We start from the raw sequence: 21,129 nt of genomic DNA, 5'->3' as shown, positions 1-21,129 counted from the left end.
GGTTTGCGAAAAGATAAACCATCACATGAAACGAGATTACGATGTTCCCGTTTGCTGACAAAGAAAGATGTTTCCTGTGTTTTTTTAAACATAAACGCATGTACACATACATTTTCAAAAGTTTTAAAACAATATACTGAGATCAGTAGTATTAGTTTAAGATAGATAATGTTTTGCGTGTACTTTGTTGTTATTACATAACTTTTTTTGTTTTGAAAAAGGGCATTCATGTTATTACATAATTAATGGTACAAAATTGTACACTCATATGTAATGATGGTTAACAAACTATGTATAGTGGTCTAGTGATTTCATAATTCTGTTTACAGCCGAAATTAAGAAGGAATGTGTTTGATCAACTGTATTCATATGTTCTTTAACATAAAATTATTGTGTTTATATGTTAATAGATATATTTCATAACCAAGTGGTTGTGGCTTGATGATAAAAAGTGTTGGAACTCGTTTTTAACGACATGGTTTTAGATCATTTTCGGTAAGTTTCCGGACGAAAACGTTCGTTGGAATAACCGAATGTTTGACAAACACTATGAGGTAGTGTATTAATATGTCAAAAACAAGTTCGTTTGAATAAGAAATGTTGGTCCAAAGTCATTGACTTGGAAAGCCTTTAAGCTTAACTATTTGACTATGTTTAAAAACTAGTAAATAGTTCCACATAAAAATATGAAGGAGTAATAAAATGGTTATACTATGGTATAATAGTGAAAAGATATACCCAAATAAATATTTATGTATCAAACCGAAATTAATTAAACCAAGTTTGGTATTTGATTCGGGTTTGGATTGGGATTGGATTTAAGCTTTGGTCTAGTCTAATATTCTTTAATATGTTTGACCAAACTTAAATCAGTGATTTAAAGAATTATTTATATCTTTTATTGACAGCAAAGAAACGTTACATGACTTTGATAGTCATAGGTCCAAATTAATTATGATAATTAATGCATACATTTTCTTTTGTTATGGTTTTGGAAGAAGCTTATATAATTCAACTCTCCATATTGTAAATTAGAGACACACACACGAACAATTCTTAAAAAGAAAAGTTACTCTCTCCCACTTAGAATAGATATGTTAGTATTTTTTATTTTGTGTCTGAGAGTACAACACAAAACTAGTTTCGCCAGGCTTCTGATAGAGTAACGCAAATTTTCAGAAGATTGTTTGCAGTTGTATCCTGGGACTCATTACGTTATCGAATCATCGCACTACGGGACGTATTTTGAGTTAAGGAAAGAGATAATATCTCGCCCCTGCAGTTGTATCATCTTTTTCTTACTGTTTGATATAGTTTTATCATTTTTTATTCTTTACAATATTCAGTAATCCATAGTTTATAAAATACGGTTCTATCAGTCTTAACTCAAAATATCCGTTTATTGCTTTGCACTAACCGGACTGATTATTGTAAAAAGTATTTTTTTTTGTAAGAGCAGGTTGATTGATCTTTGGGAAAAGATGACGGAGTCAGACCTATAGAATTATTTCAAAATAATCATTCTAGTAAATTTTTGTTTGTATTATTATACTAACAAAACTGATTATTTTGTGAAGTGTTTTGTCATGAAAACAGGAATTGGAGATTTCATGGTGATAAAGAATCTTTTCATTCCATCAGATTATTTTTGTTGATGATTTCTATGGGATTAAAATCATTAATTGATGGACCCAGTGGTTACAATCATTTTTTTAATATTAGTCAAAAAAGTGACTAGAATAAAACGTTTTTAGTCATAGTGCATGTTAATGCTTTGACTTGGTTGAAGACAAATTTATTTGATTTAATTATCAAGAATGCCTAACGTTTTTTGTTTCACTGTGACAGATTTTTTCTTTATGGTGTAACTTAATTTAATTATTAAGCACATGGATGACCATGAAAAAACAAAAAGGAGTCAAGTTTGAAAAATATGGTGAAAACATATTTATGAACAACATTTTTGATCTTTTGAGATCAAGTTGTATAGATGGAAATAGATTTCGTGAGTCGATGCCCCAAAAAAAATTTGGGAGAGGTCTGCCACATATAAATCATTTGGCATAAGAAATAAAATGTTTGTTGATATTGATCAAAACATTTGTATTTCGTCAATGCTTAAATGCACCTTTTAAAAAGGTTGACCATGCAAAACCAATGAGAATTTTCAGACCAATATGACTGAAACTGACAATGTGTATTGTAGTTTCTAAAGTCAATATGTTTGAGAATAACCATAGAAAATTGTGGTTTTGATGGTACAACTAATATCATATAATGATATGTATATTTGCTATAAAGCAAAAATATATTTTGAAAAAAAAAATCAAAATATATACAAGTTGGATTTATAAATCAACTTGAGAGAACTATGAAAATAGTTGTATTCAAAATGTGATTTTCGGAGAATGAATTATGATATTCGTGTTCACGCACACCAATTAACCTAATGTGCACACTACCACAATCGAATGGTATGTCGATGTAGCACTTTAGGATCGAATCCACAGAGACCAACTCTTACACTTTATTTCTATTGGATCAAAATCAAGCTAAGACAAATATGGGGTTTTGATTTAAGTAGTGACGTGCAAGTAAAGTAAATGATATAAATGAGAATTCAATTTTAAGAGTAGCCAGCCTAGGGTTACTTCATCGGGTGCTAATACTTGTGAGCCAAACAATTATTCAAGTGCTAATAAGAACAGGTCCATAACTCGGATCACTCAAGTAGAACAGTCCACTGTCGTGGTACTGCTCCCTATGCTGATCGATCTCACCGTCTAACTGTCGTTGAGGTGAGAAGCGATCGCAAGCAATAGAGATCAGGTCCGATAGGTTCACAGAACACCTTATTATCTACTTTCGCTGATTAGGGATGCAATGCTCATTCAAAACAGATCTAGCAACCTATTACACGGTTAATGAACAGGTTAAACCTATGATCTAACATTAAGCGGCCAGTTTAATGCAAGCAATAAGAACAGTTATGAATGAAGATAATCAAATGATTCACTTATCTATGTTTAGCTCACGAAATTAACACCCTAGAACCCTAGACAAGCTAGCCGACTACTCAGCCATAGCAACTGAGAAGACAGATATAACAGATGAAGAAAACATGATGAATCAATAAAATAAATGAGATAGGGTTCATGATTCTTCTCAAGAGTGTAGAGATCCTTCTCCCTTTACAAAATAAGTAAATCCCAACAACGGAGTCTTAGGGTCTGTTTCTCTATGAAAAAGTAGCGTAGAATGATGTAGAAAATAGAAAAAAAAAGTTATATCAAAAGCCACAGGCGGCCAAAGAGAAAAAGAGGATAATTAGGGCAAATCCCGAGATGTTGTATTTTCCTTATTCGTCGGGAACAACCGCGGGATCACTCCGTCTGCTTGTTCCGCTTGATCGGGAACAGTCATCAGACTGTTCTGCGTGAAAATCACCAAACTGCACTGTTTTCTGCTTCTTTTGTTCCAGCAGGTCCATCTTCCATCCAGTGCAACTCCAGACCTGTAATGACTCGAAAAAGACTAGAAAGACTCGATAAAGACTTGAAAACCAATTAGAAAACATATATACAATGATGTATAAAACACCATATATCAATTCCCCCAGACTTAGATCCTTGTTTGTCCTCGAACAAGACCAAGTATCAAGAGCAGGGAGAAAGGTTTGAAAGTGTGGGAACTCTCCTATTCTCAGCAACCATACGTTAACCACGAATCTCTGAACCATACAAGCAGTAAACTAGGACAACACACCCTTACCAGAACCTCACTGACTGCTGTTCAAAAATCGGCTCCATACTCTACATCTCAAACCTGAAAAAGCAACACTATCGAGACAGAACTCCCTACATTCATTTAAGAGCAGCGTGAGCTTCTCATCACAGGCACTATTCAGGGTAGACAGGCTAGGTGTGGAACATGCTAATTTTATGGTGGAGTTAAAGAGTGTTTAGGGGCTACCAACTTTTCGTAGTGGATGTAGGATATCGCGCAAAATAGTCGTGAGAGGACGGCTCCATTGATGTCCACAGCCCCTTACTCTTTTTGCTATCTCAGGAGCTGCTATCTCAGGAGCGACTGTTCTTTTCGTTCGGGAACGATCATCAGACTGCTCCGCTCATCTGTCTGCTCCTCATCCCTTCATATTGATACCTACTCTTCTGCTCGACCTTCCCAATGGCTCGTGTATCCTGAATTCTTCTCCTTCTCCATCACCATATGCTAAATAAAATGAAAGATTTTTTTTTTTTTTAAGATGGTGGGGTGACGAAGAAGGAGGTAACATGTGATGTTTGGATTGCCACTGGTGGTTCTTCTGGTTCAAATCATTCTGGTTCTCTACCCATGTTCTTGCACAGCTCATTGGCTATGGAGCGGTTCCTCCCTTAATCTGCTCGTTCTCCTTCTGACTGAATCTAAGCAGTAGTAACGAGTAAGAGGCTGTGTCGATCCTTTCCTCTCCGACCTTTTTGCACATATCTGCACATAGAACACTGAAAAACAAATGCATGAAGGTGGAATAAAGGCTAAGGCGCAGGGTGGAAACTAGCTAAAGATGAGCTAGCTACTCATGAATAACAAGATGGATAGAAAGAATAAGAAGTCCTGAGTGTAGTTCTCGTTTCCCTGATCTAGTGCCCATAACAAGAAGAATTTCAGTCAAGATTAGGTTCAAGTTAGGTGGAGTTAAGTCTACCCAGTGTAACCTGATCGGCTGAGAACTTCTGGAGAATCAAGTGAGATATGTCAGGGTGTTCCAGGTCCACATGTGTGTCTTTCGCCACTGTTAAGGTCACTGAATAAGACAACTAAAGCACGAGGTGGTTAGTGATCAACACAGAATAAGGTCCTAATTCCCACAAAACTTTGACTGACTCGATCCTAAAAACTGACTCAGACTGACTCAAAAGATAAACAAAAGAAAGAAACGAGTTAGTAAACGACGAAGACCCTCCCCCAGACTTACTTCACAACGTCTCGGTGTGAAAATAAATCAGAGAGAAGGTGAAAACCAGAATATACAAGTTTTTGGTTGAGATACTTACCTGGAGCGGGTGCTCCGAAAAATTATGGGTGTTCTGTCGCCAGATTTTCACCTGGGCGGTTGTTCTTGGCTCATGCAGAACAAGGAGTTCCGTTTCTGCAACCCAGAATTTTTCAAAGTATCTCGAATTTTTCTGCTTTTTGACCTGAAACTCAATAAACTAAAACGAAAATAAGCAAACAAAACCAAAACCATGTTATATTTACACTTACCAGTGGGTTGCCTCCCACCAAGCGCTTGGTTAAAGTCAATAGCTTGACTTGGTGAAAGGGATCAGTCGGGTTGAGCATGAGGGCTTGTTCCAAAACAAGCTCCACAATCAGACATGTTCAGCTTCAAAACTCTGCTCAACAACCCTTTCACAGCAGCTTCTCCTTTCTCTTTCAGCTCATCCGTGAGAATAACTCTGACTTTAGAGAAATGTTTAAAGGTACCCTTGCACTTTACCTCATACTCAATGGATTTCTCATCACACCAGTGAGGTGTCAAAGTCATAGTAGGATCTCCTTTGACCCTTTTCTTCTGGATTTTCTCTTTCACCCTTGCATTCCCACTGAGTTTCTTGGTATCATTGTGAGGATCTCCATCCAGGACTTTCTTGATCTCATTGTTTTTACCAAGCTCCTTCATTGGAACAACCTTCAGCTTTTCTCCACTGAACACTGAGATGCAAGAGGCGTGTAGTTTCTGAAATCTGGTGGGAACAGCCTGATAGAAGACATTCTTGTTGATGTGGGAGAAGGACTCTCTTATTAGGCATATCAACGATTGCTCCCACTGTAGCCATAAATATCCTTCCTAAGATCAAAGGCATCTCATGATCCTTGTTCATCTCAACAACCTGAAATTCAGTATGGAGAACACAGTCCCCAACTTGGACATGAAGGTTGCGAATGGTGCCATAAGGAACTGCTCTGGAAGAGTTTGCAAAAGTCAGAGTCACCTTAGAAGGCTCAACATCAGCAATGTCCAACTTGTCTACAATCGCCTTTGAGACAAGATTCACACAAGATCCAGAGTCACAAAGAGCTTCCTCAAATTCTACTCCAGCAATGGAACATGGAAAAGCAAATTTTCCAGGGTCATCAATCTTAGGCAACACCTTCAGGTGTCTAGGTGGAATCGGATAGGGAACCTTAGGAACATAGACTCGCACTGGTGGAATATCAGTAGATCCGTCGGGAGCGGGAGCAGTCGCAGGAGCAGTCGCGGGAGCAGTCACTCTAGATCTAGCAGACTGCTCTCTTCTCTGTTCTGCACCCAGAACAGTCTCAGCGAACAGTTGTTCCGCTTGTTTTTCCTCAGATTTCTCACGTCTCTGCTCGGTTGCATTACAGTGCTCAACCCTAGGATTCATCACACTCTTTCCACGAATGATCTCTTGCTGCCTTTTAACAGTTTCAGCAGTTTGAGCAAGCTGAACATCAATCATCTTTATGTGGTCCATCCTGGTGTTAATGTCTACGGTAACCTGATTCAGTGCCTTGACCTGAAGTTGCTGGCTCTGGAGCATCTGCTGCATCATAATGTTCAGATTTTTCAGATCATCTGGCGGAATGTTCCCTGCAGTCGGAGCACTCGCGGCTGGAACAACTTGCTGATTGCTCTGCGGGATGGTGTTCTGATACCCAGATCCTTGTGCATGGTTGTTCTGCAGTAGCTGATCGACCTTAGTTGTTAGCTCTTCAATTTTCTTGGTGTGTACACTGTTCCCTTTCTTGGAGCGGTTGCTCTCCTAATTCTCATTGGCTAAGCTAGCTGCCATGTTCTCAATCAGCTAGAGCGCTCCATCAGTGGTCTGAGTCATGAAGTCTCCATCATTGTGACAGATTTTTTCTTTATGGTGTAACTTAATTTAATTATTAAGCACATGGATGACCATGAGAAAACAAAAAGGAGTCAAGTTTAAAAAATATGGTGAAAACATATTTATGAACAACATTTTTGATCTTTTGAGATCAAGTTGTATAGATGGAAATAGATTTCGTGAGTCGATGCCCCAAATAAAATTTGGGAGAGGTCTGCCACATATAAATCATTTGGCATAAGAAATAAAATGTTTGTTGATATTGATCAAAACATTTGTATTTCGTCAATGCTTAAATGCACCTTTTAAAAAGGTTGACCATGCAAAACCAATGAGAATTTTCAGACCAATATGACTGAAACTGACAATGTGTATTGTAGTTTCTAAAGTCAATATGTTTGAGAATAACCATAGAAAATTGTGGTTTTGATGGTACAACTAATATCATATAATGATATGTATATTTGCTATAAAGCAAAAATATATTTTGAAAAAAAATCAAAATATATACAAGTTGGATTTATAAATCAACTTGAGAGAACTATGAAAATAGTTGTATTCAAAATGTGATTTTCGGAGAATGAATTATGATATTCGTGTTCACGCACACCAATTAACCTAATGTGCACACTACCACAATCGAATGGTATGTCGATGTAGCACTTTAGGATCGAATCCACAGAGACCAACTCTTACACTTTATTTCTATTGGATCAAAATCAAGCTAAGACAAATATGGGGTTTTGATTTAAGTAGTGACGTGCAAGTAAAGTAAATGATATAAATGAGAATTCAATTTTAAGAGTAGCCAGCCTAGGGTTACTTCATCGGGTGCTAATACTTGTGAGCCAAACAATTATTCAAGTGCTAATAAGAACAGGTCCATAACTCGGATCACTCAAGTAGAACAGTCCACTGTCGTGGTACTGCTCCCTATGCTGATCGATCTCACCGTCTAACTGTCGTTGAGGTGAGAAGCGATCGCAAGCAATAGAGATCAGGTCCGATAGGTTCACAGAACACCCTAATATCTACTTTCGCTGATTAGGGATGCAATGATCATTCAAAACAGATCTAGCAACCTATTACACGGTTAATGAACAGGTTAAACCTATGATCTAACATTAAGCAGCCAGTTTAATGCAAGCAATAAGAACAATTATGAATGAAGACAATCAAATGATTCACTTATCTATGTTTAGCTCACGAAATTAACACCCTAGAACCCTAGACAAGCTAGCCGACTACTCAACCATATCAACTGAGAACACAGATATAACAGATGAAGAAAACATGCTGAATCAATAAAATAAATGAGATAGGGTTCAGGATTCTTCTCAAGAGTGTAGAAATCCTTCTCCCTTTACAAAATAAGTAAATCCCAACAACGGAGTCTTAGGGTCTGTTTCTCTATGAAAAAGTAGCGTACAATGATGTAGAAAAATAAAAAAAGAAGTTATATCACTCCGTCTGCTTGTTCCGCTTGATCGGGAACAGTCATCAGACTGTTCTGCGTGAAAATCACCAAACTGCACTGTTTTCTGCTTCTTTTGTTCCAGCAGGTCCATCTCCCATCCAGTGCAACTCCAGACCTGTAATGACTCGAAAAAGACTAGAAAGACTCGATAAAGACTTGAAAACCAATTAGAAAACATATATACAATGATGTATAAAACACTATATATCAAATTACATTCTAAAGAAAATTGTAACAATTTTGAAATTTTTTATTATTCATTTAAATCTAAAGGAGTTGTAGATTAAATTTCTAAACTTTTAAGAGTTGTTAAATGTAAATAAATATGCATGTTTTTGAGCTATCTCAAGAAATATGTGGAAAGCTTTGCTTACCAAATAAAGTCATTGGCAAGAGGCCAAATGAACTTAGTGATAGTTATCAAACTATGATTTAAAAAAAAAACTAGTGTCATACACTGAGTTTTGTGTATAATGGTTAATTGTATCTTGAGAAAAAAAAAGATGACAAAAATCATTAGACAATTGATCTCGACTAATCTCAATTGATTATGTTCAATGTGATGACAACCTAGGATCCTGTTATTAAAGGTGTGTCATGAGATCAAATTGTAATATCATCAAGAGGAATGGGTTTAGCCTATGAACTAAGATGAGGTTTGGCGGTAACTCTACTTATCAGATTGGAGATCCCAAGTGATAGGTTCAAGGAGACAACTAAGTCAAACTAAATCTGCCCAAAGCACTGTAAGACTTCGGTCTATACCCAGTTCCTAGGATGATTAAACAGTGCTACATGTAAGGAATAGAGGATAAGCATTTGCTTTTAATGATTTGTGCCAATTATTTTGAGATATGAATGGAGTAGTACATGATACTCCTCTAAACAAAACTAATGGCAAATCACCTTGTGAGTGTGAAATGGGACCGTTTCTAGGAGAATAAAATGGCTATATTCTCTAAAGTTCACTCATGATTACCAGGAATGTTCACAGCCAAAATGAACACAATAGAGAAATTGGTCTTGTGAGAGAATGAAACTGTGTTTGGCTATTGTCTAGGTTTACACCAAAGCCGGGAGGTTCAAGACATCATGGCCACCTCCTGGCCGAGTAAATCCGATAGCTATTAACAATGACTGGTTCAAGGCTGAAAAAATTGCTACCAACTCATCATGCAGTGAATTTCTCGTTTGTACTCTCAAAAGTCCTTAGTTGAGTCTTGTTGAGTCTTGTCGAGTCTTGTCTAGGAAGTCAAGTCTGCCGAGTCGTCTAGTGTTTAGAAGCATTTCTATTCATGTGGGGGATTGTTGGAACTCGTTTTTAATGACATGGTTTTAGACCATTTTCGGTAAGTTTCCGGACGAAGACGTTAGTTGGAATAACCGAATGTTTGACAAACACTATGATGTAGTGTATTAATATGTCAAAAACAAAGTTCGTTTGAATAAGAAATGTTGGTCCAAAGTCATTGACTTGGAAAGCCTTTAAGCTTAACTATTTGACTATGTTTAAAAACTAGTAAATAGTTCCACATAAAAATATGGAGGAGTAATAAAATGGTTATACTATGGTATAATAGTGAAAAGATATACCCAAATAAATATTTATGTATCAGACCGAAATTAATTAAACCAAGTTTGGTATTTGATTCGGATTTGGATTGGGATTGGATTTAAGCTTTGGTCTAGTCTAATATTATTTAATATGTTTGACCAAACTTAAATCAGTGATTTAAAGAATCATTTATATATTTTATTGATAGCAAAGAAACGTTACATGACTTTGATAGTCATAGGTCCAAATTAATTATGATAATTAATGCATACGTTCTCTTTTGTTATGGATTTGGAAGAAGTTTATATAATTCAACTCTCCATATTGTAAATTAGAGACACACATGAACAATTCTCAAAAAGAGAAGTTACTCTCTCCCACTTAGAATATATATGTTAGTATTTTTTATTTTGTGTCTGAGAGTACAACACAAAACTAGTTTCGCCTGGCTTCTGATAAAGTGACGCAAATTCAGAAGATTGTTTGCAGTTGTATCCTGAGACTCATTACGTTATCGAACCGTCGCACTACGGGACGTATTTTGAATTAATGAAAGAGATAATATATCGCCTCTGCAGTTGTATCTTCTTTTTCTTACTGTTTGATATAGTTTTATCATTTTTTATTCTTTACAATATTCAGTAATCCGTAGTTTATAAAATACGGTTCTATCAGAAGATTTAGAACACTGCATAAATTTGCTGGTTTTGTATTAAGTTTCCTTTTTCAGAAATTATTTTTTATCGTCTGATTAAAACATGAGATCATATCTTAGGCATGAAAGTTATACTGCTATTCACTGCGTAATGTTTTCTGCGGAATTAATTGAACTTCGGTCTAAATATCATTAGTTAAAAAATACTTGTCGGTGAAAAAGTATAGATACCGATACAGTCATAACAATTCTCACATGTGATCCATGATTTTCAATAATAATAATATCTATATTTCTGTAAGAAAATAAAACATATAAATAAAAGAGAAATAAAACTTTATCTTTATGTGTGTAAATTTATAGATATTTTAATAATAAGGTTGAAAACAACTGAATCGAACGGTGGACAAGGACTCGGCAGCTTCCATAGATCCAAAAAAAAATTCAAACTTGAGAGCTACTGAAGCGACGACGCGTGGTTAGTACGGCAGTGGCAAAAATCGTAAATAGTGGAGAAGACAAAGGGCTATTTCGGAAAAAGACTCTAATAAAACTAGAGATCCACCACTCATGAGAGAGAGAGACTCAGTGACCATTTCTATAATAATCTACCAATCTCTCTGACGCGCTTTCTTCTCCGGTGTCTCATCTTCACGTCCGGCGCATTTCGTGGAAGCAGAAGAGGCTAAAAAGGTTTGTTCTCTATGCTTTGTAACACCTTTCTGTATAAACCCTAAACCTAGTCTGTGTTATCTCTCTCTCGGTTGGATATGATTAGGGTTTGAGGGTTTAGGGATAACCTTAACTTTTGCAATTAAAATGTTCTTCCTTTTTCAAATTTTATTGTTAATTGTATGCAATAAGGTGATAAAGTCTCTTTCTTTGTGTTAATTCAAAAGCTATGGACAGCTTCTGGCAATTGGGTGATGAGCTACGAGGCCAGACTCAGTCACGAGCATCAGAGGATCACAAATGGTCCACCGTCGCAACCAAGCTCGCTGAGCAGACGAGGATGAAAAGCGAAAGGTCGAACAACCTCGATCTCTCCAAAGCTGGCTACTCTGAGTTCAGACCATCAGACAAGCTTAGTTTCCACGACAACAACAACAACAACCTTAGCTTCAACATGTTTAACAACAGCAATGTTTACAACAACATGAATGCTGCTGTTTTCCAGAAGAATGATTTCTTCAAAAGTGGAGGAGGCAACACGAAGGTTAACAAGTATAGTGGCAATGTTGTTGCTAACAAAGAGCTGAGCAAACACAACAACAGCAATGATAGTGCTGTTGACAAGAGGTTTAAGACTCTGCCTGCGTCCGAGACGCTTCCAAGGAACGAAGTTCTTGGCGGGTACATCTTTGTTTGCAACAACGATACCATGGAGGAGGACTTGAAGCGTCACCTGTTTGGTAATTTTTCAAGCGTACATGTTTCTTTGCAATAATATGCTTTGTCAATTCGTTTCATTTTTTTTTTAAATCTTGTGTTTCAATTTTTCAGGGTTACCTCCAAGATACAGAGACTCTGTGAGGGCAATAACACCTGGATTGCCTCTGTTTCTTTACAATTACACCACTCACCAGCTCCATGGTATCTTTGAGGTTTGTTTCTCCTCTTCTGATATCTCTTAGCAATTAACAGCACGTTGTCTTACTGAAATATGCTTTTCCTGGTTTAGGCAACAACTTTTGGAGGTACTAATATAGATGCGACTGCTTGGGAAGACAAAAAGTGCAAAGGAGAGTCAAGATTTCCCGCGCAGGTAGAATTTTTTATGAACACAAAAGTTGCATCCTTTACACTTTCAGCTTTGATACCAATTCGACTTGTGTGTGCTCTAACAGGTGAGGATCAGAGTGAGGAAGATCTGCAAAGCCTTGGAAGAGGATTCCTTCAGGCCTGTTCTTCACCACTACGATGGTCCAAAATTCCGCCTTGAGCTCTCTGTTCCCGAGGTAAGAGTATCTCCATGGATCTAAGATTTTTTTTATAGAGAGGGATCTTTTTGTACTGATGATTATGCCGGTTCATTATGATGTTTTGTTGCAGACATTGGATCTGCTAGATCTCTGCGAACAAGCTGGTTCTCCATAAAGCCGATCAACCTTTGCATTACCACGTTGCTAAGTGGCGGAGTGGCGTTCTGTCTGAAATCTATATCTATATATATATATATGCATAGTACCGTAAGAGCGTAAGCTTGTGGGATTTAGTTAAGAGTCATGTATGGTTTACTAAGTGAGGAGTGTGTGCGTCTTAGCAAAAGGGTGAAGAGGCTCCGGGGAATAAGCGCACGACTCTCAGTTCTTGTTGTGTCTCTAATGTGAGTTTGTCTCTGTGTGTTGTGAGAGATTTGGTAACTCCTCTGAAACAATAAGATTTTATGTAGAAGAATATATATAGAGAGAAAGTGAGAGTAAACAACAGAGCCAGAAACAATGGTATGAGCTTCTGTTTGTGTTTGCTTGTGTGAGGAAAGTTTAAACAAATGTTGTTTTCATTGAAAGGAGTTAAAATATGAAAAGCTATGTCTGATAAATTGGTAAAAATGTATGATTTCTCTCTATGGTTAGTAGAAACCATTACACCATGGAGAAGACAACGAGATCATCAAGGAGAAGCAGCTGTGCCAATGAAGTTCTCTTTTTTTGTACCCGTTCTGATGAAATTAGCCGGTAGAGAATGTTGATGCATTTTTAGAACAAGCTCATTCATCTGAACAAAGCTTTTCCAAGCCTCTTGAGCTGGTGGTACATAGGGTAAGAGTCAAAACTATACATAAGTGGCGGTGAGAATTTTGATTGTTTTTTACTTGTGGAATCACTTCTTGTTTGTTTACATAAATGCTCAGACGAGTCAACTAGCCCATCCATTGCCAGTTCTTCGAGCACAATGGTCCAGGAGTCTCCTGAAACAGGCAACTCGAATAAGAATGGTGCAGAATGTTTAGTGGTTGGTGCTGTAAAATATTACAGAAAGGAACAAAAAAATAGTGCAAACATGATGTATAGGTTACACAGAAATGTTTGAAAATTTAAAGAGCGATTTTATATGAATCGTTCAAGGTTTTTCTTTTAATTCCTTGACAGGACAATATATAGAAGGGGCAAAGAAGAAAAAAGGAGACTGTATTCTTAGGTATTAGCAGGTACAGTAAAAACTCTTGTTTATCTACAATGGCGCTGCTGTATATCTTATAATTGTGATAAATAATGCAAATGTATATTCCAGAAAAGAAAAGGATCAGTGGTAATTGTATAACTCACCAGTCTTAGTCTTAAAGGCTTAAGCTACCAAACTGATTGTTCCAGTTGTCGTAGATTCCAAGCTCGTTCTGAGAAACCGAAGGCCTTACTTCCTGCAATGCGTCTTTAAAGTCCTGCATCAGGACCAAATTTATCAAAAAGAGACTCAACAAATATTTCTTTATTCTGCATGTGTATTCACAGAATTAACATAACATCCAATTAAATCTAACCCAAAAAATGATAATATAATCAACATCTTCACTTTTGTGTGTTACCTGAAGAGTCACAAGTCGCATGTCATCTTTCGTCAGGTTTGTTATATCTATGCCTCGTTTGAGAGCTTCCCTTAATGGACCCATAGTTGCATCTTTCACTAGGTTCTTCATGTCTGATCCTGAGTACCCTGCAGTCACAAAAATTGCAAAACAAGCTAATATCTTGGTTATGCTGAAAATGTGCATTTGGATTATTGGGTTTAGATCTTGGGAATTTTAAGATCACAACTCCACAAATTGCCTACAACAATAAAAGTGTTTCTGAGTTCTTATGATAATTTTACCTTCAGTTAGCTTGCAAATGACACTCATATCATCCTCGGATAATGTAAATAACCCATCTTTCTGTAGGAGATTCTGTATAATCCATGCTCTTGCTTCTTCAATAACAAAAACAAACCACGTAAGGGCAGTTTTTCCGAACAAAACCACAGAATGATATGAAAAAAGCGTTTATTATTCTTCACCAGATGAAGGAAGAGGAATGTAGAGTCTCTTGGTAAGCCGTCTTCTTGCTGCTTCATCGAGCTCTTGGGGTCTATTTGTTGCTCCTGACCAAACATAAACAATCATCATAAAGTACTCTCACAAACCCACAAAACTCAAACATGCATGTTCCAATTTCTTTTACCGATTAGGAGAATTTGCTCACTGCCGCTATCGAAACCTTCCATTTCAATCAGAAATTGTGTCTTGAGTCTTCTACTCGATTCATGTTCACCATCTGACTTGCGCTGTTGCAAAGGGTGAAAGTTCGTTTCTTTCAGCAAAACGTTTACATTAGGGGAACCAAAAATGTGAAAACATGCCACAAATTGTCTATAATAAACCACCCTTTTTTTATTCTTTACAGGCCACGTTATATACATTGATAAAGTTCAAGAGATAAGAACAAACCTGAGATAATAAAGAATCTATTTCATCTACGAATATGACTGCAGGCTGGCGGCAACTTGCAACTCCAAAAAGGGCCCTCACTAGCTTTTCTCCTTCGCCAATCTGCATGTACACTCGTTTTAATGTTAAATCTGCAGTAAAAAAATCACTGACCTATATTCTACGAATGTCCTTGTGAAACGCAAGCAAAGATGTGGAACTAACCCACTTGCTTGTCAATGAACTGGCTGAAATATAGAAGAAAGTTGCTTTTGCTTCTCCAGCTATAGCTTTTCCGATCATAGTTTTACCAGTTCCCTGGAATGAAGTTGATGTAGAATTAAGAACATACACAAAAACACATCATCTTCAATGTCGAAAAGGATAAGGGGTACCTACTGGTGGACCAAAGAGAAGAAGTCCTTTCCCAGGAGAACGACAACCTTTAAATATGTCAGGACGTAACAATGGCCAGATGACCATCTCAGTAACACACTTTTTAGCATGTTCCAGACCAGCTGCACAGCAACAACTTAGGGTGAGAAACTCAAGATGCAAGTGAGATAATAATATGCACTGCAACGAAACATGTTTTAATCATCTTCTTGTACCAATATCATCCCAGCGGACATTGGGGTCTCGGTCCATAATTTCGTTGCTGACATGCTCTATAAGACGAGGTTCCAAGTTTCTCAACTTCTCGGGAAGCTCACCATCAGGACCACAGAGCATCTCCAAACTAGAACAGGGTAAGTTCTTTTCAGACTTACAAGCATATTACAAAAATTGGTGATAGAAATTGCTTATACACAAAATTTGAATTGATAAGTGTGCATATGCAACTAAAGACTACACCTCAGTTAAATTTCACCATGAACAACAGATCAGGCATAGTTTTAACATATATTGCATATCTTGTCGTCCTATTGTTAGGCATGTATTATTGATGAACCACTATCAATGTGAAATAAAGAACAGAGACAATGTTTTTAATATAGTAATTAACAATCACTTACCATGTTCTGGTTGAATCATCTAGTGTATCATCAGTCTTTCCACCAATACGAGACGTCGTATTTCCAACATTATTCCCGCTAGATTTAACTGGAGGAACAAAATTACCGCGGTTTCCACGTCTTAAATAGCCACCCGATCTTGCACCGTATCCCCTGGCTAACGCCTTGTTTTCACCCTGAGGAGAAAAAGATGAATTGGGTGCCCCGGTTGATCCTCGTTTCTGTCTAACGTCCATTTCCTAAAGCAAGAGAGATAGTAGTCAACATATGCAAATGGTAACGAAGCACAGTTCAAAAGATTATGCTTTGCAAAGTTCAGATGGTGGCTCACAAAATCAGTAAGGAACATCCATACTTATAAACCGTGAGAAACATTTAATCAAAATATGCAAAAGGTAACAAAGCACAGTTTGAAAGATTAAGCTCGCCAAAGTTGAGATTCTGTATTACAGAAAACAGATTCTTCCACCAGTCAAAATATGTAATAGGTAATAAAGCACAATTTAAAACTTTGAAACATCTAATCATAGAGCTAAAGTTTAAATATGGTAGACGGTAAGAGAAGCATAATTAAAGATCCTTATACCAGTTTTATTTTGGCGGAAACAAATCCATTAGCAGCACCATCTTCCTTCGTTTCCCCATGATTTGAGAAGTTGCTGATTTCTCCATGAGCTCGCTTTGTTCCAAAACCACCTCCATGGCTTCTCTCGACAATGGCACACTCATCAGGGGTACTGTCTTGATTGCTCACGGAAGTTCTGCGCTGATTATCTGGTTTAACCATGCTATTTCCATACAATGAAGTCAGTCTAGCTTGCATCATTGGCTTAGATGCTTTGGGAATTAATTTACGCGCATCCAGCCGCTCTTCCTGAAAACAAGTTCACATTAGGTTCATTATCCATGTTGGAGCCAAAACAAAAATCTCAGTTCCATGCATAAACAGTACTTAGTAAAGTAATCCTCGTTTCAAAGGTCGTAGCATTACCATCTCTTTAACACCCTTTCCGTTAGACTGGCTATGATGAAAATGAAAATGTTTCGACTGCTTGATCTTCTCCACATCAAAGTCGCCTCTGCTGCCAAAAATAGGGCCTGGAGCTGCCTTTGCAAGTTCAAATGCTTGCCTGTAGACAATATTGACGAAAACTGAGCTTGGAGAAGAGTAGCAATCACTTATATACATTTCAGCTTCAAATGTTACGCTCATAGATTACAGATAAAGAGACTAATTAGCCTTTCAACACCTAACAATGCAAGCTACACCTCGTACGAATCAACTACTCTCAGCAAGTAAAATCTAATCCAATTACAAGGGGGACAAGCTAAGGAGTACCGATCCGAATCTGAAACGAGGCCTTCCAAAGCTGAATCGACATTCGAGGAAACTTCTCGTCTGATAGGTGCGATGAAATCACGATCGGCGTCCGTGACGGATCGAGAATCGAGGAAACCTAGGAGACGAAGCCCGAGGATCTGAGCGGAGGAGAAATCTGATTTCTCAAGGAACTGTTCGGCACCGAAAAGCAGCGACTGGAGACGCTTCAGGTTCTCGTCCACTTCCTTTCTCCAGCACTCCGTCTCTTCTTCCGCTCTCGGAGTCGAAAGCGGCGGTGGTTTCAGCAACGGAGACGAAAACGGCGACGTACGCTTTCCCGCCATTTGTTATCTCCCCCTCCCTCTTTCGTCTCCAAAATGGCTTAAACGCCTTTACTCTCACTTGCTTGGCGCTTAAAACGTCCTGCAGTGTAGTAGTGTATATAGGAAACGGGGAGTAGTTTCCTTCAAACATACGAATGGGCCTTAAGAACATATGAGGCCTGCTTATCGTAAACGAAAAAGCATATGGAGATATCACTTTATTTTACACAACCGTTTGTTATTTTTTCACATAATCACTTTAACTAGGTATGGACATTTGGATACATGTTAGGATTCTGATTAGTTTCTTATGGATTCAACCTCATAACTTCATTCAGAATTTATATATGTTCACGTCGGATTTGAAAGATAATATTCGAATCTGATATACTATCTTACAAAATTTATTTTGAACTTTTTTTAGCTCGGAAATATATGATCTCGGATTTTTTTTTCTATTAATTTTAGGTTGGTTTGAGTCTGGAGTTCAGTTACAAAAATGTCAATGCCTACTTGAAATTAACATACAAATGCTGAATTTTATATCACAAAGAGTACAAGCGTTTACTAAAATGCACAAGACCGTAAACGCCAAACAAGAAAGACAACCCCCCACAGCGATTAAGTTTAGGCGTCTGGCGACGCCACAACTTATCTTATTTCAAAACACACAAAAGGCCAAAACTGACTCCAGTTTTGATTTTCTATAGAGAAGACACTTAAGCAATCATCACACAACAGTTTAAAATAAAATGGCTGAGCCGAACACCACAGCAGCGTTTAGACTCCTCCCAAACCAGCTTCTCCTTAGGATCAGCGCACGGACTACAAGTGTAAACGGACATCGTCTCTGTCCTGGACGGTCCGGAAGATGCTCCAATCACAAGCAGCTTGTCCCCAAGCGACTTAAACGCAACACCCCAACCTCCATTAGACTTGGCTCTAACAGGAACATCACCAAGCTTCTTCCAAACGTTAGCGTTTGTATCATAAACGCGAAGCTCGTTCGCCGATGTTTCCAGAGAGTAAAGATCTTCATTCACTACCGCGATGAGCGGTGGAGATTGAATAGAAGAGAAAGACATGTCTTTGAGAACGTCCGGTATTAACTCCCAAGTATCCGTCCCCTCATCGTAACGTTCTCCGCAAGTTAGGTTTTGATCTCTCTCATCCCTCCCACCGATGACGTAAAACTTGCCGTGCAAGTAACATCCAGAACAGAATTTCCTCCGCTTGTGCATCCCCTGGAGACGCGTCCACGTTTTGGTCTCGGAATCGTACTTCTCTGCTTTATTCACGACTTCTAAAGACCCGTCTCCATCGATCTTCAACCCTCCAGCTACAAACACAACAGTCCCACAAGTAGCTGAAGCGAACAAGATCCGCGGCGTGATCATCGCAGGACCCTTGAACCACTTGCTCGTCTCCACCTCGTACCTCCACAAGGCAATGCTCTTCTCCTCCTTCCCAGTGACGATCAAATGCGTTCCAGCGCAGAGCGATTCTTTGTCTCCACGGAAGAAACACATGTCGGAAGGAAGTTCAGGAACCTTCTGAAACTTCTCGAAGTCCTTATCGAACATGGTCCACCTCGTGTCGCCGTTTGACAGCATAAAGACAGACGGTTCGACCACACCGCGGTCTCGCCGCACCTTGAATATCTTACCGCTTTTTAGTAAACGCGAAAAGCGTTTGCTCAGAAGGTTTAGTTTCCAATACTCAAAACGCGGGACGCGTGAGAGTATCTCGACCTCTAGCTCGTAAGCAAGCTGAGGAACGTAATCTGCATCCTGTTGTTTAGAACCAACCACCTCTTTCGTTACTTCTTCATCCAGGCAAGGGTCTAGGTTCAGATCCGGTATCTTGTAGCCATGAATCCGAATCTTCCTTGGCCTAGACATGCTCGAGCTTGCTAGAAACCTACCTGTGTGGTCCTCTCTTACCGTCAACATTTCTTGGTAAAAATTGAAGTCTCTCCCTCTGCTGCTAAGCCTCTGACATTCCCTCTCTGTAAAGTTCCAACCAAGAACTGAATCAAACACTGAGAATCATTCCGTTTCTCTATCTATAGAACCTTAAATAGCCAACCAAAGTAGATATACCAAAAAAACTATTCAATCATGGACTAACTAACCAGATCTACAGGTTATGTTTTATGAACCACATCACTTCCCCTGGAAGTTATAGAGAAAGAAAATTTGTTTTAGCTAATCTGAGTTAAACAGATTTGATTTAATCAAGAAAGTGAACCAAAGATTGAAGTTGGTCAAACTGCCCACAAGAGAAAACGTATAGAGGGTTTGGCTAATTAATATACTGAAGAACATAAACAGTAACATACTGAACAAAGAGTGAATATATGTGTATATGTATATAGTACTACCTCAAGAAAATATGGTCAAAAGTCAAAGAGAAGAAATCAAGAATACTTACAGGGAAGACAAACCCTAGAAAATAGGATTTTAAAGCTCTCTCCTCTCTTGCCTTTCTTCTTCTTCTTCTTCTTCTTCACCATCTGTAAATAAGAAACTATAAACGGAAAAAAATAGAAAAAGAGATGACGAGTGACTGAATATAAAATACAGAAATTCAAAAATAATGTTTAATTAATAATCACAACTTTGAAAGGTATCAACCCTCAGTTGCAGGGGATATCCAAGCTTAAATTAGAATTCGACAGAAGAAAAAACTTTAAACTTTTATTTAAAGTAGAACAGTAAAGGCAGTGATATATTGTTTTTTCTCCAGTTGGCGAGCAACGACAAAACCATGTTCAAGAAGTCGCCGGTAAAAAAAAAAACTCGAAGATGGCAAAAAGCTAGGTTTATGATATTATATATCGTGAAGTGTGGTTGTTCAAAAAAGAATATATATGTATATATATCGTGAAGTGTGTGTGTGTGTGACTGTGCGAGAAAGAAAGAGAATATGCGTAGAGAAAAAGGAAGGGAAATGAATTCTCAAATCCAAGAAGAAGACAAGACAAACAAATATTTGAAGTTCATCTTGAAATCAAATATTTTTTTATCAGAAAATGGCAATAAAGGTTTAGTGTCATCAAAACATATTAAATTCGACGGCATATCAACTGGAATATGCTACACTAGGATCATACTTTGCCTAGTTGCATCCGTGGTGATATATACGTATTTACGTACGTTGGCGTTATATATGTATTGTTTCCATTTATAATTTATAGTATAGTCGTTTACGTTGATTATTTAGAAATCAATATACGCATATATTATTTAGAAAAACTTTCCATTTAAGATTTTTACAAATACAGCGTGGACATTTAGGTAAATGATTTATCTACTAATAATAGGAAACCAAAACAATTCCAAAAGGTATGCATTCCATTTATATTGAAAGTTTATGTGTTTATTTTTTTTAATTTAATTGAAAATATGTGACCATTTAGTTTGAAAGAATGTGTTCGTATCGAAAATTTGTGACCATTCATTTCTAAAAGTTGTGACTATTCATATCCAAAAGTTGTGACTATTCAATTGAAAAA

General features: G+C 37.6%; 3 protein-coding genes across 5 annotated transcripts; 1 reads left to right on the top strand and 2 right to left on the bottom strand.

Moving 5' to 3' along the window:
• Positions 1–11,130: 11,130 nt before the first annotated feature.
• On the top strand, positions 11,131–13,053 carry LOC108833136 (B2 protein). The gene is made up of 6 exons (XM_018606571.2): positions 11,131–11,243; positions 11,450–11,962; positions 12,054–12,154; positions 12,232–12,315; positions 12,398–12,508; positions 12,603–13,053. The coding sequence occupies exons 2-6, from the start codon at positions 11,452–11,454 to the stop codon at positions 12,645–12,647; spliced, it is 852 nt and encodes a 283-aa protein (XP_018462073.1). The 5' UTR covers positions 11,131–11,243; positions 11,450–11,451; the 3' UTR covers positions 12,648–13,053.
• An 89-nt stretch (positions 13,054–13,142) lies between these two features.
• Positions 13,143–17,671, bottom strand: LOC130497103 (ATPase family AAA domain-containing protein FIGL1-like). 2 transcript variants are annotated; one of them, XM_056990071.1, is made up of 14 exons: positions 17,308–17,671; positions 16,960–17,098; positions 16,555–16,842; positions 15,969–16,207; positions 15,564–15,691; positions 15,352–15,470; positions 15,178–15,270; positions 14,974–15,075; positions 14,708–14,810; positions 14,544–14,627; positions 14,361–14,456; positions 14,077–14,204; positions 13,820–13,932; positions 13,143–13,474 (listed from the first exon to the last, which is right to left on the bottom strand). In XM_056990071.1, exons 1-13 carry the CDS (start codon positions 17,631–17,633, stop codon positions 13,831–13,833), a joined length of 1,947 nt encoding a protein of 648 aa, XP_056846051.1. In that variant the 5' UTR covers positions 17,634–17,671; the 3' UTR covers positions 13,143–13,474; positions 13,820–13,830. The 2 variants fall into 2 exon arrangements, with proteins under 2 accessions (XP_056846051.1, XP_056846050.1); XM_056990070.1 differs by having other exon boundaries at positions 13,144–13,461.
• Positions 17,672–18,127: 456 nt separating this feature from the next.
• Positions 18,128–20,418, bottom strand: LOC108809063 (F-box/kelch-repeat protein At3g27150-like). 2 transcript variants are annotated; one of them, XM_056988824.1, is made up of 2 exons: positions 19,747–20,012; positions 18,128–19,620 (listed from the first exon to the last, which is right to left on the bottom strand). In XM_056988824.1, exon 2 carries the CDS (start codon positions 19,562–19,564, stop codon positions 18,332–18,334), a length of 1,233 nt encoding a protein of 410 aa, XP_056844804.1. In that variant the 5' UTR covers positions 19,565–19,620; positions 19,747–20,012; the 3' UTR covers positions 18,128–18,331. The 2 variants fall into 2 exon arrangements, with proteins under 2 accessions (XP_056844804.1, XP_056844803.1); XM_056988823.1 differs by lacking the exon at positions 19,747–20,012 and adding an exon at positions 20,046–20,418 and having other exon boundaries at positions 18,129–19,620.
• Positions 20,419–21,129: the final 711 nt, after the last annotated feature.

The sequence above is a fragment of the Raphanus sativus genome, chromosome 6 (genome assembly GCF_000801105.2).
Source record: "Raphanus sativus cultivar WK10039 chromosome 6, ASM80110v3, whole genome shotgun sequence".
Taxonomy (NCBI): domain Eukaryota; kingdom Viridiplantae; phylum Streptophyta; class Magnoliopsida; order Brassicales; family Brassicaceae; genus Raphanus; species Raphanus sativus.
This window is presented reverse-complemented; position numbering and strand designations above follow the sequence as displayed.